This window comes from Bombina bombina, chromosome 3, assembly GCF_027579735.1.
Source record: "Bombina bombina isolate aBomBom1 chromosome 3, aBomBom1.pri, whole genome shotgun sequence".
Taxonomy (NCBI): Eukaryota; Metazoa; Chordata; class Amphibia; order Anura; family Bombinatoridae; genus Bombina; species Bombina bombina.
In genome coordinates this window covers 19,329,450-19,352,898 of record NC_069501.1, presented here as the reverse complement: position 1 = coordinate 19,352,898, position 23,449 = coordinate 19,329,450, and the positions used below count along the sequence as shown (strand labels likewise).

The window sequence follows — 23,449 nt, the reverse complement described above, 5'->3', positions numbered from 1 at the left end:
TGTATGTGATTTATTTATATATGTCTAAATATACAGACGTCTATGTATGTGATTTTATTTATATATGTCTAAATATACAGACGTCTATGTATGTGATTTATTTATATATGTCTAAATATACAGACGTCTATGTATGTGATTTATTTATATATATGTCTAAATATACAGACGTCTATGTATGTGATTTATTTATATATGTCTAAATATACAGACGTCTATGTATGTGATTTATTTATATGTGTCTAAATATACAGACGTCTATGTATGTGATTTATTTATATATGTCTAAATATACAGAAGTCTATGTATGTGATTTATTTATATATGTCTAAATATACAGACGTCTATGTATGTGATGTATTTATATATATGTCTAAATATACAGACGTCTATGTATGTGATTTATTTATATATGTCTAAATATACAGACGTCTATGTATGTGATTTATTTATATATGTCTAAATATACAGACGTCTATGTATGTGATTTATTTATATATGTCTAAATATACAGACGTCTATGTGTGTGATTTATTTATATATGTCTAAATATACAGACGTCTATGTATGTGATTTATTTATATATGTCTAAATATACAGACGTCTATACAGAAAGGGACTCAGCGAGGTCACACTATCCGACCTCCAGATGTTAACGCACCTGAGGCTTTGGCTCTTCCAATAACATTTTACTTTCAACTTGTAATACAAGTACAAGAATAGGAGCACTACAGATATAACTTGAGCGGAGTTAGCACTAAATACCGATTATAGTTTTGTGCTTCATTTGTAATCTAGCCCTTAGTTATTCATACATGAGCTGCTCACTGACTTGTGTCTGCTGTGTAACCATCTGAGAAAATATAACTTATTTACATGAGACAAAATGACACCATCACAGAGTATTATCTTTACTTAACGACAGACGTACCCTATACCTCCGTGGTCATTAACTAGCGCAGCTTTGCCGACAGTGGTGAAGCTGTGCTAGGACTGTAGTCATAACTTCCGGAGGCATACAAATATAACGCAGACCTTTGCTATATCTGCCCACTTGATCCTATCCCTTCACACCTAATACCTTCTCTGTCTTCTACCCTCACTCCAGCTCTTACTCACATATTCAACTGATTCCTTACTACCGGTTAATTTCCATTTTCCTTCAAACATGCAAAGGTCACCCCCATCCTCAAAAACCCCTCCCTCAACCCCAATTCTCCTGCAAACTACCGCCCATATCACTGCTTCCGCTAGCTTCAAAAGTCCTTAAAAAAAAACAACTAGTTTTTTGATCGCCTAACCCACTTCCTGTCAACCAACTCATTGTTTGACCCCTGCAATCTGGCTTCCATCCCCAATACTCAACTGTGACTGCCCTCACCAAGGTTACTAACGATCTTCTTTCTGCTATAAACAATGGTCACTACTCTATACTTATCTTACTTTACCTGTCTGCTGCCTTTGACACTGTTGACCATCCCCTCCTCCTACGGACTCTCAGCTCCCTTGGCCTCTGTGACACTGCCCTCTCCTGGATCCACTTTTATCTCTCTAATAGGTTATATTCTGTCTCATTTGCTAGTGACTCCTCCTCTTCATTGCCTCTGTCTGTTGGAGTACCTCAAGACTCTGTTCAGGGCCCTCTACTCTTCTCTATCTATACTTCCTCACTGGGTAAACTTATCAGTAGCTATGGCTTCAACTATCACCTCTATGCTGATGATACTCATATACCTATCCACCCCTGTACTCTCTCCTTCCGACTGCTTATCTGGCATTCCTTCCTGTATGGCCTCTCGCCACCTAAAAATCAACATGTCCAAGACTGAGCTTGTTCTAATTCCCCCATCTAAGTCTACTCCAGTTTCTAACTTTACTATCACTATTGGCGACACAACTATCTCCCCATCACTCCAAGTCCACTGCCTAGGAGTTACACTTGACACTATTCTGTTCTTCATGCCCCACATCCAATTGCTCTCTTCATCCTGTCTCAACCACCTACATAATAGCTCCAAAATTTGTCCTTTTCTCAGTGCTGAAACTACTAAACCGCTAATCCATTCCCTAGTAATTTCCCTAAAGACCTTTTCTTTCATGTAATTAGCAAGAGTCCATGAGCTAGTGACGTATGGGATATACATTCCTACCAGGAGGGGCAAAGTTTCCCAAACCTTAAAATGCCTATAAATACACCCCTCACCACATCCACAATTCAGTTTTACAAACTTTGCCTCCCGTGGAGGTGGTGAAGTAAGTTTGTGCTTAAGATTCTTCGTTGATATTCGCTTCGCAACAGGTTGAAGCCTGGTTTTCCCCTCAGAGTGCAGTGAATGTCAGAGGGATGTGAAGAGAGTATTGCCTATTTGAATACAATGGTCTACCTCTAGGGGATCTATTTCATAGGTTCTCTGTTATCGGTCGTAGAGATTTCTTCTCCTACCTCCCTTTTCAGATCGACGATATACTCTTATATACCATTACCTCTACTGATTCTCGTTTCAGTACTGGTTTGGCTATCTACTACATGTAGAGGAGTGTCCTGGGGTAAGTAAGTCTTATTTTTTGTGACACTCTGCGCTATGGTTGGGCACTTTATATGTAAAGTTCTAAATATATGTCTATAAACTTATATTTGCCTTGATTCAGGATAATCAGTATTCCTTTTCAATACAGACTGTCAGTTTCATTATTGGGATAATGCATTTAATTATTTTTTCTTACCTTGAAAAATTTAATTTGGCCATTTTTTTCCTGCATGCTGTTAGGCTCGCGGGGGCAGAAAATGTTTCTTTTTATTACGTCATTTTTGGCGCAAATTTTTTTTCATTTCCGGCAGAATTTACGCCAGAAGTTGTATTCTGTTACGCATGCGTATTCAGACATTTTTTTTGCACCAAAAAAATGTAGGCGTCTTTTTTACTCACTTTATTTAAACATTTTCTTTTCATGGCTTCTGGTTTCTAGAAACTTATTATTTTTTGCATTCTTTCCCATTCCTGAAACTGTCATTTAAGGAATTTGATAATTTTGCTTTATATGTTGTTTTTTCTATTACATATTGCAAGATGTCTCATCCTGACCCTGGATCAAAATCCACTAATGGACAGACGCTGCCTGATGCTGGTTCTACCAAAGTTAAGTGCATATGTTGTAAACTTGTGGTAACTGTTCCTCCGGCTGTAGTTTGTGAAAGCTGTCATGATAAACTTTCCATTGCAGATTCTGTTTCTATTAGTAATAATCCTTTACCTGTTGTTGTTCCTTCAACATCTATTGTTCAGGATGTTCCTGTTAATGTAAAATAATTTGTTTCTAATTCTATTAGGAAGGCTCTGTCTGTTATTCCTCCTTCCAGTAAACGTAAAAGGTCTTTCAAAACTTCTCACATTTCAGATGAATTTTTAGGTGACCGCCATCATTCTGACTTATCTGTTTCTGATGAGGTTTTTTCCGGTTCAGAAGATTCTACCACAGATATTGATACTGATAAATCTTCATATTTATTTAAGGTGGAGTTTATTTGTTCATTGCTTAAAGAAGTTTTGATTGCTTTAGATATGGAGGAGTCCAGTCCTCTTGATACTAAAACTACTAAACGTTTAAATTCGGTTTATAAACCTCATGTGTTAATTCCGGAAGTTTTTCCAGTTCCTGATGCTATCTCAGATGTGAGTGCTAGGGAATGGGATAGTCTGGGTACTTCATTTACTCCTTCTCCAAGGTTTAAGAAATTGTACCCTGTGCCATCTGATAGACTGGAATTTTGGGATAAAATCCCTAAAGTCGATGGGGCTATCTCTACTCTAGCCAAACGTACTGCTATTGCTACGGCAGATAGCACTTCGTTTAAAGATCCTTTAGATAGGAAAATTGAATCTTTTTTAAGAAAAGCTTATTTATGTTCAGGTAATCTACTTAGACCTGCTATCTCATTGGCTGATGTTGCTGCAGCTTCAACTTTCTGGTTGGAGGCTTTAGCGCAACAAGTGACAGATCATAATACCTATAGCATTGTTAAACTTCTTCAACACGCTAATAACTTTGTCTGTGATGCCATTTTTGATATCATTAGAGTTGATGTCCGGTATATGTCTTTAGCTATTTTAGCTAGACGAGCTTTATGGCTTAAATCCTGGAATGTAGATATGACTTCTAAATCAACTTTGCTTTCTCTCTCTTTCCAAGGTAATAAGTTGTTTGGTTCTCAGTTGGATTCTATAATTTTAACTGTTACTGGAGGGAAGGGTGCTTTTTTGCCTCAGGGGAAAAAATCTAAAGGTAATTACAGGGCTGCTAATCGTTTTCATTCCTTTCGTCAGAAGGAGCAGAGCCCGATCCTTCCACTAAAGGAACAGTTTCTGGTTGGAAACCTAATCCAGTCTGGAATAGCTATGGCTTCAACTATCACCTCTATGCTGATGATACTCATATACCTATCCACCCCTGTACTCTCTCCTTCCGACTGCTTATCTGACATTCCTTCCTGTATGGCCTCTCGCCACCTAAAAATCAACATGTCCAAGACTGAGCTTGTTCTAATTCACCCATCTAAGTCTACTCCAGTTTCTAACTTTACTATCACTATTGGCGACACAACTATCTCCCCATCACTCCAAGTCCACTGCCTAGGAGTTACACTTGACACTATTCTGTTCTTCATGCCCCACATCCAGTTGCTCTCTTCATCCTGTCTCAACCACCTACATAATAGCTCCAAAATTTGTCCTTTTCTCAGTGCTGAAACTACTAAACCGCTAATCCATTCCCTAGTAATTTCCTGACTTGACTACTGTAATAATCTACTAACTGGCCTTCCTCTCTCCCATCTCTCCCCCCTTCAATCCATCCTAACTGCCTCTGCTAGGTTAATCCACCTCTCCCGATGCTCTGTATCTGCTGAACCCCTCTGCGAGTCCCTTCACTGGCTACCCATCCACAGCAGAATTAAATTCAAAATTCTCACTCTGACCTACAAAGCCCTTACCAACGCAGGCCCCCCTACCTGTCCTCACTCATCAACAAATATACTCCAGCCCACCCCCTAAGATCCAACAACGATCTACTCCTTGCCTCTTCTACCATCATCTCCTCTCATGCTAGACTACAGGACTTCTCTCGTGCGGCACCAACCCTCTGGAACGCACTTCCTCGAGCTGTCAGACTTTCCCCCAACCTCTCCTCCTTTAAACGCTCCCTAAAGACCTTTTCTTTCATATAATTAGCAAGAGTCCATGAGCTAGTGACGTATGGGATATACATTCCTACCAGGAGGGGCAAAGTTTCCCAAACCTTAAAATGCCTATAAATACACCCCTCACCACACCCACAATTCAGTTTTACAAACTTTGCCTCCCGTGGAGGTGGTGAAGTAAGTTTGTGCTTAAGATTCTTCGTTGATATGCGCTTCGCAACAGGTTGAAGCCTGGTTTTCCCCTCAGAGTGCAGTGAATGTTAGAGGGATGTGAAGAGAGTATTGCCTATTTGAATACAATGGTCTACCTCTAGGGGATCTATTTCATAGGTTCTCTGTTATCGGTCGTAGAGATTTCTTCTCCTACCTCCCTTTTCAGATCGACGATATACTCTTATATACCATTACCTCTACTGATTCTCGTTTCAGTACTGGTTTGGCTATCTACTACATGTAGAGGAGTGTCCTGGGGTAAGTAAGTCTTATTTTTTGTGACACTTTGCGCTATGGTTGGGCACTTTATATGTAAAGTTCTAAATATATGTCTATAAACTTATATTTGCCTTGATTCAGGATAATCAGTATTCCTTTTCAATACAGACTGTCAGTTTCATTATTGGGATAATGCATTTAATTATTTTTTCTTACCTTGAAAAATTTCATTTGGCCATTTTTTTCCTGCATGCTGTTAGGCTCGCTGGGGCAGAAAATGTTTCTTTTTATTACGTCATTTTTGGCGCAAAAAAAATTTCATTTCCGGCAGAATTTACGCCGGAAGTTGTATTCTGTTACGCATGCGTATTCAGACATTTTTTTTGCACCAAAAAAATGTAGGCGTCTTTTTTACTCACTTTATTTAAACATTTTCTTTTCATGGCTTCTGGTTTCTAGAAGCTTATTATTTTTTGCATTCTTTCCCATTCCTGAAACTGTCATTTAAGGAATTTGATAATTTTGCTTTATATGTTGTTTTTTCTATTACATATTGCAAGATGTCTCATCCTGACCCTGGATCAAAATCCACTAATGGACAGACGCTGCCTGATGCTGGTTCTACCAAAGTTAAGTGCATACGTTGTAAACTTGTGGTAACTGTTCCTCCGGCTGTAGTTTGTGAAAGCTGTCATGATAAACTTTCCATTGCAGATTCTGTTTCTATTAGTAATAATCCTTTACCTGTTGTTGTTCCTTCAACATCTATTGTTCAGGATGTTCCTGTTAATGTAAAAGAATTTGTTTCTAATTCTATTAGGAAGGCTCTGTCTGTTATTCCTCCTTCCAGTAAACGTAAAAGGTCTTTCAAAACTTCTCACATTTCAGATGAATTTTTAGGTGACAGCCATCATTCTGACTTATCTGTTTCTGATGAGGTTTTTTCCGGTTCAGAAGATTCTACCACAGATATTGATACTGATAAATCTTCATATTTATTTAAGGTGGAGTTTATTTGTTCATTGCTTAAAGAAGTTTTGATTGCTTTAGATATGGAGGAGTCCAGTCCTCTTGATACTAAAACTACTAAACGTTTAAATTCGGTTTATAAACCTCATGTGTTAATTCCGGAAGTTTTTCCAGTTCCTGATGCTATCTCAGATGTGAGTGCTAGGGAATGGGATAGTCTGGGTACTTCATTTACTCCTTCTCCAAGGTTTAAGAAATTGTACCCTGTGCCATCTGATAGACTGGAATTTTGGGATAAAATCCCTAAAGTCGATGGGGCTCTCTCTACTCTAGCCAAACGTACTGCTATTGCTACGGCAGATAGCACTTCGTTTAAAGATCCTTTAGATAGGAAAATTTAATCTTTTTTAAGAAAAGCTTATTTATGTTCAGGTAATGTACTTAGACCTGCTATCTCTTTGGCTGATGTTGCTGCAGCTTCAACTTTCTGGTTGGAGGCTTTAGCGCAACAAGTGACAGATCATAATACCTATAGCATTGTTAAACTTCTTCAACACGCTAATAACTTTGTCTGTGATGCCATTTTTGATATCATTAGAGTTGATGTCCGGTATATGTCTTTAGCTATTTTAGCTAGACGAGCTTTATGGCTTAAATCCTGGAATGTAGATATGACTTCTAAATCAACTTTGCTTTCTCTCTCTTTCCAAGGTAATAAGTTGTTTGGTTCTCAGTTGGATTCTATAATTTTAACTGTTACTGGAGGGAAGGGTGCTTTTTTGCCTCAGGGGAAAAAATCTAAAGGTAATTACAGGGCTGCTAATCGTTTTCGTTCCTTTCGTCAGAAGGAGCAGAAGCCCAATCCTTCCACTAAAGGAACAGTTTCTGGTTGGAAACCTAATCCAGTCTGGAGTAAATCCAAGCCTTCCAGAAAGTCAAAACCAGCTCCTAAATCCGCATGAAGGTGCGGCCCTCATTCCAGCGCTGCTGGTAGGGGGCAGGTTACGATTTTTTAAAGATGTTTGGATCAATTCGGTTCACAATCTTTGGATTCAGAACCTTGTTTCGCAAGGGTACAGAATAGGTTTCAAAGTAATACCGCCTGTGAGAAGATTCTTTCTCTCACGCATTCCAGTCAATCCAGTGAAGGCTCAGGCATTTCTGAAATGTGTTTCAGACCTAGAGTTAGCTGGGGTAATTATACCAGTTCCAGTTCTGGAACAGGGTCTGGGGTTCTATTCAAATCTATTCATCGTACCAAAGAAAGAGAATTCTTTCAGATCGGTTCTGGATCTAAAAATATTGAATCGTTATGTAAGGATACCAACATTCAAAATGGTAACTATAAGAACTATTCTGCCTTTTGTTCAGCAAGGGCATTATATGTCTACAATAGATTTACAGGATGCATACCTGCATATTCAAATTCATCCAGATCACTTTCAGTTTCTGAGATTCTCTTTTCAAGACAAGCATTACCAGTTTATTGCTCTTCCATTTGGTCTAGCAACAGCGCCAATGATCTTTTCGAAGGTTCTCTGTGCCCTTCTCTCTGTAATCAGAGAACAGGGTATTGCGGTATTTCCTTATTTGGACGATATCTTGGTACTTGCTCAGTCTTCACATTCTGCAGAATCTCATACGAATCAACTTGTGTTGTTTCTTCAAAGACATGGTTGGAGGATCAATTTACCAAAGAGTTCCTTGATTCCTCAGACAAGGGTAACCTTTTTAGGTTTCCAAATAGATTCAGTGTCCATGACTTTGTCTCTGACAGAAAAGAGACGTCTGAAATTGGTTTCAGCCTGTCGAAACCTTCAGTCTCAATTGTTCCCTTCGGTAGCATTATGCATGGAGATTTTAGGTCTCATGACTGCTGCATCGGACGCGATCCCTTTTGCTCGTTTTCACACGAGACCACTCCAGCTTTGTATGCTGAACCAGTGGTGCAGGCATTATACAAGGATATCACAAATAATATCCTTAAATCCCAATGTTCGATCATCTCTAAGTTGGTGGATGGATCACCATCGTTTAATTCAAGGGGCCTCTTTCGTTCGTCCAACCTGGACTGTGATCTCAACAGATGCGAGTCTATCAGGTTGGGGAGCTGTTTGGGGATCTCTGACAGCGCAAGGGGTTTGGAAATCTCAGGATGCGAGATTACCAATCAACATTTTGGAACTCTGTGCGATTTTCAGAGCTCTTCAGTTCTGGCCTCTTCTGAAGAGAGAATTGTTTATTTGTTTTCAAACAGACAATGTCACAACCGTGGCATATGTCAATCATCAAGGGGGGACTCACAGTCCTCAAGCTATGAAAGAAGTATCTCGGATACTTGTATGGGCGGAATCCAGCTCCTGTCTAATTTCTGCGGTTCACATCCCAGGTGTAGACAATTGGGAAGCAGATTATCTCAGTCGCCAGACGTTACATCCGGGCGAATGGTCTCTTCATCCAGAGGTTTTTCTTCAGATTGTTCAAATCTGGGGACTTCCAGAAATAGATCTGATGGCCTCTCATCTGAACAAGAAACTTCCCAGGTATCTGTCCAGATCCCGGGATCCTCAGGTGGAAGCAGTGGATGCGTTGTCAATTCCCTGGAATTATCATCCTGCTTATATCTTTCCGCCTCTAGTTCTTCTTCCAAAAGTAATCTCCAAAATTCTAATGGAGAGCTCATTTGTACTGCTGGTGGCTCCAGCATGGCCTCACAGGTTTTGGTTTGCGGATCTCGTTCGGATGGCCAATTGCCAACCTTGGACACTTCCGTTAAGGCCAGACCTTCTATCTCAAGGCCCTTTTTTCCATCAGGATCTCAAATCATTAAATTTGAAGGTATGGAGATTGAACGCTTAATTCCTAGTCATAGAGGTTTCTCTGACTCAGTGATTAATACTATGTTACAGGCTCGAAAATCTGTCTCTAGAAAGATTTATTATCGAGTTTGGAAGACTTACATCTCTTGGTGTTCTTCTCATAAATTCTCCTGGCATTCTTTCAGAATTCCTAGAATTTTACATTGTCTTCAGGATGGTTTGGATAAAGGTTTGTCTGCAAGTTCTTTGAAAGGACAAATATCTGCTCTTTCTGTTCTTTTTCACAGAAAGATTGCTAATCTTCCTGATATTCATTGTTTTGTACAGGCTTTGGTCCGTATCAAACCTGTTATTAAGCCAATCTCTCCTCCTTGGAGTCTTAATTTGGTTTTGACAGCCTTACAGGCTTCTCCGTTTGAGCCTATGCATTCTCTGGACATTAAATTACTTTCTTGGAAAGTATTGTTTCTTTTGGCTATCTCTTCTGCTAGAAGAGTTTCTGAGTTATCTGCTCTTTCTTGTGAATCTCCTTTTCTGATTTTTCATCAGGATAAGGCGGTGTTGCGGACTTCATTTCAATTTTTACCTAAGGTTGTGAATTCTAACAACATTAGTAGAGAAATTGTTGTTCCTTCATTATGTCCTAATCCTAAGAATTCTAAGGAAAGATCGTTACATTCTTTGGATGTAGTTAGAGCTTTGAAATATTATGTTGAAGCTACTAAAGATTTTAGAAAGACTTCTAGTCTATTTGTTGTTTTTTCTGGTCCCAGGAAAGGTCAGAAGGCTTCTGCCATTTCTTTGGCGTCTTGGTTAAAGTCTTTGATTCATCATGCTTATGTGGAGTCGGGTAAGTCCCCGCCTCAAAGAATTACGGCTCATTCTACTAGATCAGTTTCTACTTCCTGGGCTTTTAGGAATGAAGCTTCTGTTGATCCGATTTGCAAAGCAGCGACTTGGTCTTCTTTGCATACTTTTACTAAATTCTACCATTTTGATGTGTTTTCTTCTTCTGAAGCAGTTTTTGGTAGAAAAGTACTTCAGGCAGCTGTTTCTGTTTGATTCTTCTGCTTATAATTTCAGTTTTTTTCATTATAAAGATTAAAACTTTTGATTTGGGTTGTGGATTATTTTTTTCAGCGTAATTGGCTGTCTTTATTTTATCCCTCCCTCTCTAGTGACTCTTGCGTGGAAGTTCCACATCTTGGGTATCTGCTATCCCATACGTCACTAGCTCATGGACTCTTGCTAATTACATGAAAGAAAACATAATTTATGTAAGAACTTACCTGATAAAACAGAATTTATGTTTACCTGATAAATTACTTTCTCCAACGGTGTGTCCGGTCCACGGCGTCATCCTTACTTGTGGGATATTCTCTTCCCCAACAGGAAATGGCAAAGAGCCCAGCAAAGCTGGTCACATGATCCCTCCTAGGCTCCGCCTACCCCAGTCATTCGACCGACGTTAAGGAGGAATATTTGCATAGGAGAAACCATATGATACCGTGGTGACTGTAGTTAAAGAAAATAAATTATCAGACCTGATTAAAAAACCAGGGCGGGCCGTGGACCGGACACACCGTTGGAGAAAGTAATTTATCAGGTAAACATAAATTCTGTTTTCTCCAACATAGGTGTGTCCGGTCCACGGCGTCATCCTTACTTGTGGGAACCAATACCAAAGCTTTAGGACACGGATGATGGGAGGGAGCAAATCAGGTCACCTAGATGGAAGGCACCACGGCTTGCAAAACCTTTCTCCCAAAAATAGCCTCAGAAGAAGCAAAAGTATCAAACTTGTAAAATTTGGTAAAAGTGTGCAGTGAAGACCAAGTCGCTGCCCTACATATCTGATCAACAGAAGCCTCGTTCTTGAAGGCCCATGTGGAAGCCACAGCCCTAGTGGAATGAGCTGTGATTCTTTCGGGAGGCTGCCGTCCGGCAGTCTCGTAAGCCAATCTGATGATGCTTTTAATCCAAAAAGAGAGAGAGGTAGAAGTTGCTTTTTGACCTCTCCTTTTACCGGAATAAACAACAAACAAGGAAGATGTTTGTCTAAAATCCTTTGTAGCATCTAAATAGAATTTTAGAGCGCGAACAACATCCAAATTGTGCAACAAACGTTCCTTCTTCGAAACTGGTTTCGGACACAGAGAAGGTACGATAATCTCCTGGTTAATGTTTTTGTTAGAAACAACTTTTGGAAGAAAACCAGGTTTAGTACGTAAAACCACCTTATCTGCATGGAACACCAGATAAGGAGGAGAACACTGCAGAGCAGATAATTCTGAAACTCTTCTAGCAGAAGAAATTGCAACCAAAAAACATAATTTATGCTTACCTGATAAATTCCTTTCTTCTGTTGTGTGATCAGTCCACGGGTCATCATTACTTCTGGGATATAACTCCTCCCCAACAGGAAATGCAAGAGGATTCACCCAGCAGAGCTGCATATAGCTCCTCCCCTCTACGTCACTCCCAGTCATTCGACCAAGAATCAACGAGAAAGGAGAAACCAAGGGTGAAGTGGTGACTGGAGTATAATTTAAAAGATATTTACCTGCCTTAAAAAACAGGGCGGGCCGTGGACTGATCACACAACAGAAGAAAGGAATTTATCAGGTAAGCATAAATTATGTTTTCTTCTGTTATGTGTGATCAGTCCACGGGTCATCATTACTTCTGGGATACCATACCAAAGCAAAAGTACACGGATGAACGGGAGGGATAGGCAGGCTCATTATACAGAAGGAACCACTGCCTGAAGAACCTTTCTCCCAAAAATAGCCTCCGAAGAAGCAAAAGTGTCAAATTTGTAAAATTTGGAAAAAGTATGAAGCGAAGACCAAGTTGCAGCCTTGCAAATCTGTTCAACAGAGGCCTCATTCTTAAAGGCCCAAGTGGAAGCCACAGCTCTAGTAGAATGAGCTGTAATTCTTTCAGGAGGCTGCTGTCCAGCAGTCTCATAGGCTAAACGAATTATGCTACGAAGCCAGAAGGAGAGAGAGGTAGCCGAAGCCTTATGACCTCTCCTCTGACCAGAGTACACGACAAACAGGGAAGACGTTTGTCGAAAATCCTTAGTTGCCTGCAAGTAGAACTTGAGGGCACGAACTACATCCAGATTGTGTAGAAGACGTTCCTTCTTTGAAGAAGGATTCGGGCACAGGGAAGGCACCACGATCTCTTGATTGATGTTCCTGTTAGTGACTACCTTAGGTAAGAACCCAGGTTTTGTACGCAGAACTACCTTATCTGAATGAAAAATCAAATAAGGAGAATCACAATGTAAAGCTGATAACTCAGAGACTCTCCGAGCCGAAGAAATAGCCATTAAAAATAACACTTTCCAAGATAACAACTTTATATCAATGGAATGAAGGGGTTCAAACGGAACTCCTTGTAGAACGTTAAGAACAAGGTTTAAACTCCATGGCGGAGCAACAGTTTTAAACACAGGCTTGATCCTAGCTAAAGCCTGACAAAAGGCCTGGACGTCTGGATTTTCTGACAGACGCCTGTGTAACAAGATGGACAGAGCTGAGATCTGTCCCTTTAATGAGCTAGCCGATAAACCCTTTTCTAAACCTTCTTGTAGAAAGGACAATATCCTAGGAATCCTAACCTTACTCCAGGAGTAACCTTTGGATTCGCACCAGTATAGGTATTTACGCCATATCTTATGGTAAATCCTTCTGCTAACAGGCTTCCTAGCCTGTATCAGGGTATCAATAACCGACTCAGAAAACCCACGTTTTGATAAAATCAAGCGTTCAATTTCCAAGCAGTCAGCTTCAGAGAAGTTAGATTTTGATGTTTGAATGGACCCTGTATCAGAAGGTCCTGTCTTAGAGGTAGAGACCAAGGCGGACAGGATGACATGTCCACTAGATCTGCATACCAAGTCCTGCGTGGCCATGCAGGCGCTATTAGAATCACTGATGCTCTCTCCTGTTTGATTTTGGCAATCAATCGAGGAAGCAGCGGGAAGGGTGGAAACACATAAGCCATCCCGAAGTTCCAAGGTGCTGTCAAAGCATCTATCAGAACTGCTCCCGGATCCCTGGATCTGGACCCGTAGCGAGGAAGTTTGGCGTTCTGGCGAGACGCCATGAGATCTATCTCTGGTTTGCCCCAACGTCGAAGTATTTGGGCAAAGACCTCCGGATGAAGTTCCCACTCCCCCGGATGAAAAGTCTGGCGACTCAAGAAATCCGCCTCCCAGTTCTCCACTCCCGGGATGTGGATTGCTGACAGGTGGCAAGAGTGAGACTCTGCCCAGCGAATTATCTTTGATACTTCCATCATTGCTAGGGAGCTTCTTGTCCCTCCCTGATGGTTGATGTAAGCTACAGTCGTGATGTTGTCCGACTGAAACCTGATGAACCCCCGAGTTTTTAACTGGGGCCAAGCCAGAAGGGCATTGAGAACTGCTCTCAATTCCAGAATGTTTATTGGCAGGAGACTTTCCTCCTGACTCCATTGTCCCTGAGCCTTCAGAGAATTCCAGACAGCGCCCCAACCTAGTAGGCTGGCGTCTGTTGTTACAATTGTCCAGTCCGGCCTGCTGAATGGCATCCCCCTGGACAGATGTGGCCGAGAAAGCCACCATAGAAGAGAGTTTCTGGTCTCTTGATCCAGATTCAGAGTAGGGGACAAGTCTGAGTAATCCCCATTCCACTGACTCAGCATGCACAATTGCAGCGGTCTGAGATGTAGACGTGCAAAGGGTACTATGTCCATTGCTGCTACCATTAAGCCGATCACCTCCATGCATTGAGCTACTGACGGGAGTTGAATGGAATGAAGGACACGGCATGCATTTAGAAGCTTTGTTAATCTGTCTTCTGTCAGATAAATCTTCATTTCTACAGAATCTATAAGAGTCCCCAAGAATGGAACTCTTGTGAGAGGAAAGAGAGAACTCTTCTTTTCGTTCACTTTCCATCCATGCGACCTTAGAAATGCCAGAACTAACTCTGTATGAGACTTGGCAGTTTGAAAGCTTGAAGCTTGTATCAGAATGTCGTCTAGGTACGGAGCTACCGAAATTCCTTGCGGTCTTAGTACCGCCAGAAGGGCACCCAGAACTTTTGTGAAGATTCTTGGAGCCGTAGCCAATCCGAATGGAAGAGCTACAAACTGGTAATGCCTGTCTAAGAAGGCAAACCTTAGATACCGGAAATGATCTTTGTGAATCGGTATGTGAAGGTAAGCATCCTTTAAATCCACTGTGGTCATGTACTGACCCTTTTGGATCATGGGTAAGATTGTCCGAATAGTTTCCATTTTGAACGATGGAACTCTTAGGAATTTGTTTAGGATCTTTAAATCCAAGATTGGCCTGAAAGTTCCCTCTTTTTTGGGAACCACAAACAGGTTTGAGTAAAACCCTTGTCCTTGTTCCGACCGCGGAACCGGATGGATCACTCCCATTAATAACAGATCTTGTACACAGCGTAGAAACGCTTCTTTCTTTATCTGGTTTGTTGACAACCTTGACAGATGAAATCTCCCTCTTGGGGGAGAGAATTTGAAGTCTAGAAGGTATCCCTGAGATATGATCTCTAGCGCCCAGGGATCCTGAACATCTCTTGCCCAAGCCTGGGCGAAGAGAGAGAGTCTGCCCCCCACTAGATCCGGTCCCGGATCGGGGGCCCTCGGTTCATGCTGTCTTTGGGGCAGCAGCAGGTTTCCTGGCCTGCTTGCCCTTGTTCCAGGACTGGTTAGGTTTCCAGCCTTGTCTGTAACGAGCAACAGCTCCTTCCTGTTTTGGTGCAGTGGAAGTTGGTGCTGCTCCTGCTTTGAAATTCCGAAAGGGACGAAAATTAGACTGTCTAGTCTTAGCTTTGGCTTTGTCTTGAGGCAGGGCGTGGCCCTTACCTCCTGTAATGTCAGCGATAATTTCTTTCAAACCGGGCCCAAATAAAGTTTGCCCCTTGAAAGGTATATTAAGTAATTTGGACTTAGAAGTTACATCAGCTGACCAGGATTTTAGCCACAGCGCCCTACGTGCCTGAATGGCGAATCCTGAGTTCTTAGCCGTAAGTTTGGTTAAATGTACTACGGCCTCCGAAATGAATGAATTAGCTAGTTTAAGGACTCTAAGCCTGTCCGTAATGTCGTCCAGCGTAGCTGAACTAAGGTTCTCTTCCAGAGACTCAATCCAAAATGCTGCCGCAGCCGTAATCGGCGCGATGCATGCAAGGGGTTGCAATATAAAACCTTGTTGAACAAACATTTTCTTAAGGTAACCCTCTAATTTTTTATCCATTGGATCTGAAAAAGCACAGCTAAGCTATCCTCCACCGGGATAGTGGTACGCTTAGCTAAAGTAGAAACTGCTCCCTCCACCTTAGGGACCGTTTGCCATAAGTCCCGTGTGGTGGCGTCTATTGGAAACATCTTTCTAAATATTGGAGGGGGTGAGAACGGCACACCGGGTCTATCCCACTCCTTAGTAACAATTTCAGTTAGTCTCTTAGGTATAGGAAAAACGTCAGTACTCGCCGGTACCGCAAAGTATTTATCCAACCTACACAATTTCTCTGGTATTGCAACAGTGTTACAATCATTAAGAGCCGCTAAAACCTCCCCTAGTAATACACGGAGGTTCTCCAATTTAAATTTAAAATTTGAAATATCTGAATCCAATCTGTTTGGATCAGAACCGTCACCCACAGAATGAAGCTCTCCGTCCTCATGCTCTGCAAGTTGTGACGCAGTATCAGACATGGCCCTAGTATTATCAGCGCACTCTGTTCTCACCCCAGAGTGATCACGATTGCCTCTTAGTTCTGGTAATTTAGCCAAAACTTCGGTCATAACAGTAGCCATATCTTGTAATGTTATCTGTAATGGCCGCCCAGATGTACTAGGCGCCACAATATCACGCACCTCCCGGGCGGGAGATGCAGGTACTGACACGTGAGGCGAGTTAGTCGGCATAACTCTCCCCTCGCTGTTTGGTGAAATTTGTTCAATTTGTACAGATTGGCTTTTATTTAAAGTAGCATCAATACAGTTAGTACATAAATTTCTATTGGGCTCCACCTTGGCATTGGAACAAATGACACAGGTATCTTCCTCTGAATCAGACATGTTTAACACACTAGCAATAAACTTGCAACTTGGTTACAATCTTATTTAACAAAAACGTACTGTGCCTCAAAGAAGCACTAAACGATTAAATGACAGTTGAAATAATGAACTGAAAAAACAGTTATAGCATCAATCCTTAAAAACAACACAACTTTTAGCAAAGGTTTGTTCCCATTAGTAAAGTAACAATAATTAAATTTGAAGCATAAAAATTACAGAGCAACGTTTTTAATCACAGTCAATATATAAGTCTCACAGCTCTGCTGAGAGAATCTACCTCCCTCCAAAGAAGTTTGAAGACCCCTGAGTTCTGTTAGAGATGAACCGGATCATGCAGGAAATACAAGAGTAACTGACTGGAAATTTTTGATGCGTAGCAAAGAGCGCCAAAAACGGCCCCTCCCCCTCACACACAGAAGTGAGAGAGAAACGAAACTGTCACAATTAAAACAAGCAACTGCCAAGTGGAAAAATAATGCCCAAACATTTATTCACTCAGTACCTCAGAAAATGCAAACGATTCTACATTCCAGCAAAAACGTTTAACATAATAAATACCTATTAAAAGGTTTAATGTACTTTTAACAGAGTAATTCCAGTGAAATACCATCCCCAGAATACTGAAGTGTAGAGTATACATACATGTCATTATAACGGTATGGCAGGATTTTCTCATCAATTCCATTCAGAAAATAAAAACTGCTACATACCTCAATGCAGATTCATCTGCCCGCTGTCCCCTGATCTGAAGCTTTTACCTCCCTCAGATGGCCGAGAAACAGCAATATGATCTTAACTACTCCGGTTAAAATCATAGTAAAAAACTCTGGTAGATTCTTCTTCAAACTCTGCCAGAGAGGCAATAACACGCTCCGGTGCTATTGTAAAATAACAAACTTTTGATTGAAGTTATAAAAACTACGTATAATCACCATAGTCCTCTCACACATCCTATCTAGTCGTTGGGTGCAAGAGAATGACTGGGAGTGACGTAGAGGGGAGGAGCTATATGCAGCTCTGCTGGGTGAATCCTCTTGCATTTCCTGTTGGGGAGGAGTTATATCCCAGAAGTAATGATGACCCGTGGACTGATCACACATAACAGAAGAAACAAAACTTTCCAAGATAATAACTTAATATCAACGGAATGTAAGGGTTCAAACGGAACCCCCTGAAGAACTGAAAGAACTAAGTTGAGACTCCAAGGAGGAGTCAAAGGTTTGTAAACAGGCTTGATTCTAACCAGAGCCTGAACAAAGGCTTGAACATCTGGCACAGCTGCCAGCTTTTTGTGAAGTAACACAGACAAGGCAGAAATCTGTCCCTTCAAGGAACTTGCAGATAATCCTTTTTCCAATCCTTCTTGAAGGAAGGATAGAATCTTAGGAATCTTAACCTTGTCCCAAGGGAATCCTTTAGATTCACACCAACAGATATATTTTTTCCAAATTTTGTGGTAAATTTTTCTAGTTACAGGCTTTCTGGCCTGAACAAGAGTATCAATAACAGAATCTGAGAACCCTCGCTTCGATAAGATCAAGCGTTCAATCTCCAAGCAGTCAGCTGGAGTGAGACCAGATTCGGATGTTCGAACGGACCTTGAACAAGAAGGTCTCGTCTCAAAGGTAGCTTCCATGGTGGAGCCGATGACATATTCACCAGATCTGCATACCAAGTCCTGCGTGGCCACGCAGGAGCTATCAAGATCACCGACGCCCTCTCCTGATTGATCCTGGCTACCAGCCTGGGGATGAGAGGAAACGGCGGGAATACATAAGCTAGTTTGAAGGTCCAAGGTGCTACTAGTGCATCTACTAGAGTCGCCTTGGGATCCCTGGATCTGGACCCGTAGCAAGGAACTTTGAAGTTCTGACGAGAGGCCATCAGATCCATGTCTGGAATGCCCCACAGTTGAGTGATTTGGGCAAAGATTTCCGGATGGAGTTCCCACTCCCCCGGATGCAATGTCTGACGACTCAGAAAATCCGCTTCCCAATTTTCCACTCCTGGGATGTGGATTGCAGACAGGTGGCAGGAGTGAGTCTCCGCCCATTGAATGATTTTGGTCACTTCTTCCATCGCCAGGGAACTCCTTGTTCCCCCCTGATGGTTGATGTACGCAACAGTCGTCATGTTGTCTGATTGAAACCGTATGAACTTGGCCCTCGCTAGCTGAGGCCAAGCCTTGAGAGCATTGAATATCGCTCTCAGTTCCAGAATATTTATCGGTAGAAGAGATTCTTCCCGAGACCAAAGACCCTGAGCTTTCAGGGATCCCCAGACCGCGCCCCAGCCCATCAGACTGGCGTCGGTCGTGACAATGACCCACTCTGGTCTGCGGAAGGTCATCCCTTGTGACAGGTTGTCCAGGGACAGCCCCCAACGGAGTGAGTCTCTGGTCCTCTGATTTACTTGTATCTTCGGAGACAAGTCTGTATAGTCCCCATTCCACTGACTGAGCATGCACAGTTGTAATGGTCTTAGATGAATGCGCGCAAAAGGAACTATGTCCATTGCCGCTACCATCAAACCTATCACTTCCATGCACTGCGCTATGGAAGGAAGAGGAACGGAATGAAGTATCCGACAAGAGTTTAGAAGTTTTGTTTTTCTGGCCTCTGTCAGAAAAATCCTCATTTCTAAGGAGTCTATTATTGTTCCCAAGAAGGGAACCCTTGTCGACGGAGATAGAGAACTCTTTTCCACGTTCACTTTCCATCCGTGAGATCTGAGAAAGGCCAGGACGATGTCCGTGTGAGCCTTTGCTTGAGGAAGGGACGACGCTTGAATCAGAATGTCGTCCAAGTAAGGTACTACAGCAATGCCCCTTGGTCTTAGCACCGCTAGAAGGGACCCTAGTACCTTTGTGAAAATCCTTGGAGCAGTGGCTAATCCGAAAGGAAGCGCCACGAACTGGAAATGCTTGTCCAGGAATGCGAACCTTAGGAACCGATGATGTTCCTTGTGGATAGGAATATGTAGATACGCATCCTTTAAATCCACCGTGGTCATGAATTGACCTTCCTGGATGGAAGGAAGAATTGTTCGAATGGTTTCCATTTTGAACGATGGAACCTTGAGAAACTTGTTTAAGATCTTGAGATCTAAGATTGGTCTGAACGTTCCCTCTTTTTTGGGAACTATGAACAGATTGGAGTAGAACCCCATCCCTTGTTCTCCTAATGGAACAGGATGAATCACTCCCATTTTTAACAGGTCTTCTACACAATGTAAGAATGCCTGTCTTTTTATGTGGTCTGAAGACAACTGAGACCTGTGGAACCTCCCTCTTGGGGGAAGCCCCTTGAATTCCAGAAGATAACCTTGGGAGACTATTTCTAGTGCCCAAGGATCCAGAACATCTCTTGCCCAAGCCTGAGCGAAGAGAGAGAGTCTGCCCCCCACCAGATCCGGTCCCGGATCGGGGGCCAACATTTCATGCTGTCTTGGTAGCAGTGGCAGGTTTCTTGGCCTGCTTTCCCTTGTTCCAGCCTTGCATTGGTCTCCAAGCTTGCTTGGCTTGAGAAGTATTACCCTCTTGCTTAGAGGACGTAGCACTTTGGGCTGGTCCGTTTCTACGAAAGGGACGAAAATTAGGTTTATTTTTGGCCTTGAAAGGCCGATCCTGAGGAAGGGCGTGGCCCTTACCCCCAGTGATATCAGAGATAATCTCTTTCAAGTCAGGGCCAAACAGCGTTTTCCCCTTGAAAGGAATGTTAAGTAGTTTGTTCTTGGAAGACGCATCAGCTGACCAAGATTTCAACCAAAGCGCTCTGCGCGCCACAATAGCAAACCCAGAATTCTGAGCCGCTAACCTAGCCAATTGCAAAGTGGCGTCTAGGGTGAAAGAATTAGCCAATTTGAGAGCACTGATTCTGTCCATAATCTCCTCATAAGGAGGAGAATCACTATCGACCGCCTTTACTAGCTCATCGAACCAGAAACACGCGGCTGTAGTGACAGGGACAATGCATGAAATTGGTTGTAGAAGGTAACCCTGCTGAACAAACATCTTTTTAAGTAAACCTTCTAATTTTTTATCCATAGGATCTTTGAAAGCACAACTATCTTCTATGGGTATAGTGGTGCGTTTGTTTAAAGTGGAAACCGCTCCCTCGACCTTGGGGACTGTCTGCCATAAGTCCTTTCTGGGGTCGACCATAGGAAACAATTTTTTAAATATGGGGGGAGGGACGAAAGGTATACCGGGCCTTTCCCATTCTTTATTTACAATGTCCGCCACCCGCTTGGGTATAGGAAAAGCTTCTGGGAGCCCCGGGACCTCTAGGAACTTGTCCATTTTACATAGTTTCTCTGGGATGACCAAATTCTCACAATCATCCAGAGTGGATAATACCTCCTTAAGCAGAGCGCGGAGATGTTCCAACTTAAATTTAAATGTAATCACATCGGGTTCAGCTTGTTGAGAAATTTTCCCTGAATCTGAAATTTCTCCCTCAGACAAAACCTCCCTGGCCCCATCAGAATGGTGTAGGGGCCTTTCAGAACCATTATCATCAGCGTCGTCATGCTCTTCAGTATCTAAAAAAGAGCAGTCGCGCTTACGCTGATAAGTGGGCATTTTGGCTAAAATGTTTTTGATAGAATTATCCATTACAGCCGTTAATTGTTGCATAGTAAGGAGTATTGGCGCGCTAGATGTACTAGGGGCCTCCTGAGTGGGCAAGACTCGTGTAGACGAAGGAGGGAATGATGCAGTACCATGCTTACTCCCCTCACTTGAGGAATCATCTTGGGCATCATTGTCATTGTCACATAAATCACATTTATTTAAATGAGAAGGAACTCTGGCTTCCCCACATTCAGAACACAGTCTATCTGGTAGTTCAGACATGTTAAACAGGCAAGAACTTGATAACAAAGTACAAAAAACGTTTTAAAATAAAACCGTTACTGTCACTTTAAATTTTAAACTGAACACACTTTATTACTGCAATTGCGAAAAAATATGAAGGAATTGTTCAAAATTCACCAAAATTTCACCACAGTGTCTTAAAGCCTTAAAAGTATTGCACACCAAATTTGGAAGCTTTAACCCTTAAAATAACGGAACCGGAGCCGTTTTTAACTTTAACCCCTTTACAGTCCCTGGTATCTGCTTTGCTGAGACCCAACCAAGCCCAAAGGGGAATACGATACCAAATGACGCCTTCAGAAAGTCTTTTCTATGTATCAGAGCTCCTCACACATGCGACTGCATGTCATGCCTCTCAAAAACAAGTGCGCAACACCGGCGCGAAAATGAGGCTCTGCCTATGATTTGGGAAAGCCCCTAAAGAATAAGGTGTCTAAAACAGTGCCTGCCGATATAATCTTATCAAAATACCCAGATTAAATGATTCCTCAAGGCTAAATATGTGTAATATATGAATCGATTTAGCCCAGAAAAAGTCTACAGTCTTAATAAGCCCTTGTGAAGCCCTTATTTACTATCTTAATAAACATGGCTTACCGGATCCCATAGGGAAAATGACAGCTTCCAGCATTACATCGTCTTGTTAGAATGTGTCATACCTCAAGCAGCAAGAGACTGCTCACTGTTCCCCCAACTGAAGTTAATTCCTCTCAACAGTCCTGTGTGGAACAGCCATGGATTTTAGTAACGGTTGCTAAAATCATTTTCCTCATACAAACAGAAATCTTCATCTCTTTTCTGTTTCAGAGTAAATAGTACATACCAGCACTATTTTAAAATAACAAACTCTTGATTGAATAATAAAAACTACAGTTAAACACTAAAAAACTCTAAGCCATCTCCGTGGAGATGTTGCCTGTACAACGGCAAAGAGAATGACTGGGGTAGGCGGAGCCTAGGAGGGATCATGTGACCAGCTTTGCTGGGCTCTTTGCCATTTCCTGTTGGGGAAGAGAATATCCCACAAGTAAGGATGACGCCGTGGACCGGACACACCTATGTTGGAGAAATTCATTTCTTTCATATTAGCAAGAGTCCATGAGACCCACCCTTTTTATGGTGGTTATGATTTTTTTTTGTATAAAGCACAATTATTCCAATTCCTTATTTTTTGATGTTTTCGCTCCTTTTTTATCACCCCACTTCTTGGCTATTCATTAAACTGAATTGTGGGTGTGGTGAGGGGTGTATTTATAGGCATTTTAAGGTTTGGGAAACTTTGCCCCTCCTGGTAGGAATGTATATCCCATATGTCACTAGCTCATGGACTCTTGCTAATATGAAAGAAATGAATTTATCAGGTAAGTTCTTACATAAATTATGTTTTTGTTTAGGGAAGCATATCACCAAATCAGTAACTAATGAATTCCACTTGCCTAATAGTTGCCCTCATCTAACTCCACGCTAAAACTATTCTCACCTTAGCAGTCCCCACCTACTGTTTCTCACCCTCCTACCCATCTAGATTGTAAGTTCCCACGGGAACAGGGCACCCAATTCCCCCTGTATTTGTTTGTTAAATTTTGTCTGGTGTCTTTTTTTATATTGTATTGTACTGTACTTTTATCTTTGTTACCTATGGACAGTGCTGTGTTATCTGTTGGCGCTTTATAAATAGAGAATAATAATACATCTGGTGGATGTTTGGGGGTATGTCAACCACTGCTGATGTGCAGGGTAAATTGACGGTTAATGTGTTAATGCTAATCACCTGTAGCCGTATTTATAGGAACTTCATCATCCTTAGTCTTTACGTGATCACACACATACGGTTCTCCTGTGTGCTCAACCTCTGAGCCATCTGAAGGTGCCACATCCATACGGCCTGAACAATAAGGATAGACATGCATATGTATAAGTTGTTTGTAGTACTTGTGGAAAGTATCAATTTATCTCATTATATATAAATAAAAATCATGTGGTGACCCAAAAATTACTATGTGTAAACAAAATAATTATTTAGTACTGTAAACTAATACACTAACAATGCACACT

The 23,449-nt window shown here is 41.7% G+C and overlaps 1 protein-coding gene across 3 annotated transcripts in view; it reads right to left on the bottom strand.

The window, feature by feature from the left end:
* The window catches only part of LOC128652796 (gastrula zinc finger protein XlCGF26.1-like), a 232,525-nt gene that overhangs the window by 74,966 nt on the left and 134,110 nt on the right, over nt 1–23,449 (bottom strand). For all 3 annotated transcript variants that reach the window (XM_053705729.1, XM_053705730.1, XM_053705731.1), the window contains one exon: nt 23,166–23,279. In XM_053705729.1, coding sequence (XP_053561704.1) covers nt 23,166–23,279 — 114 coding nt within the window. The remainder of the gene's footprint in view (nt 1–23,165; nt 23,280–23,449) is intronic.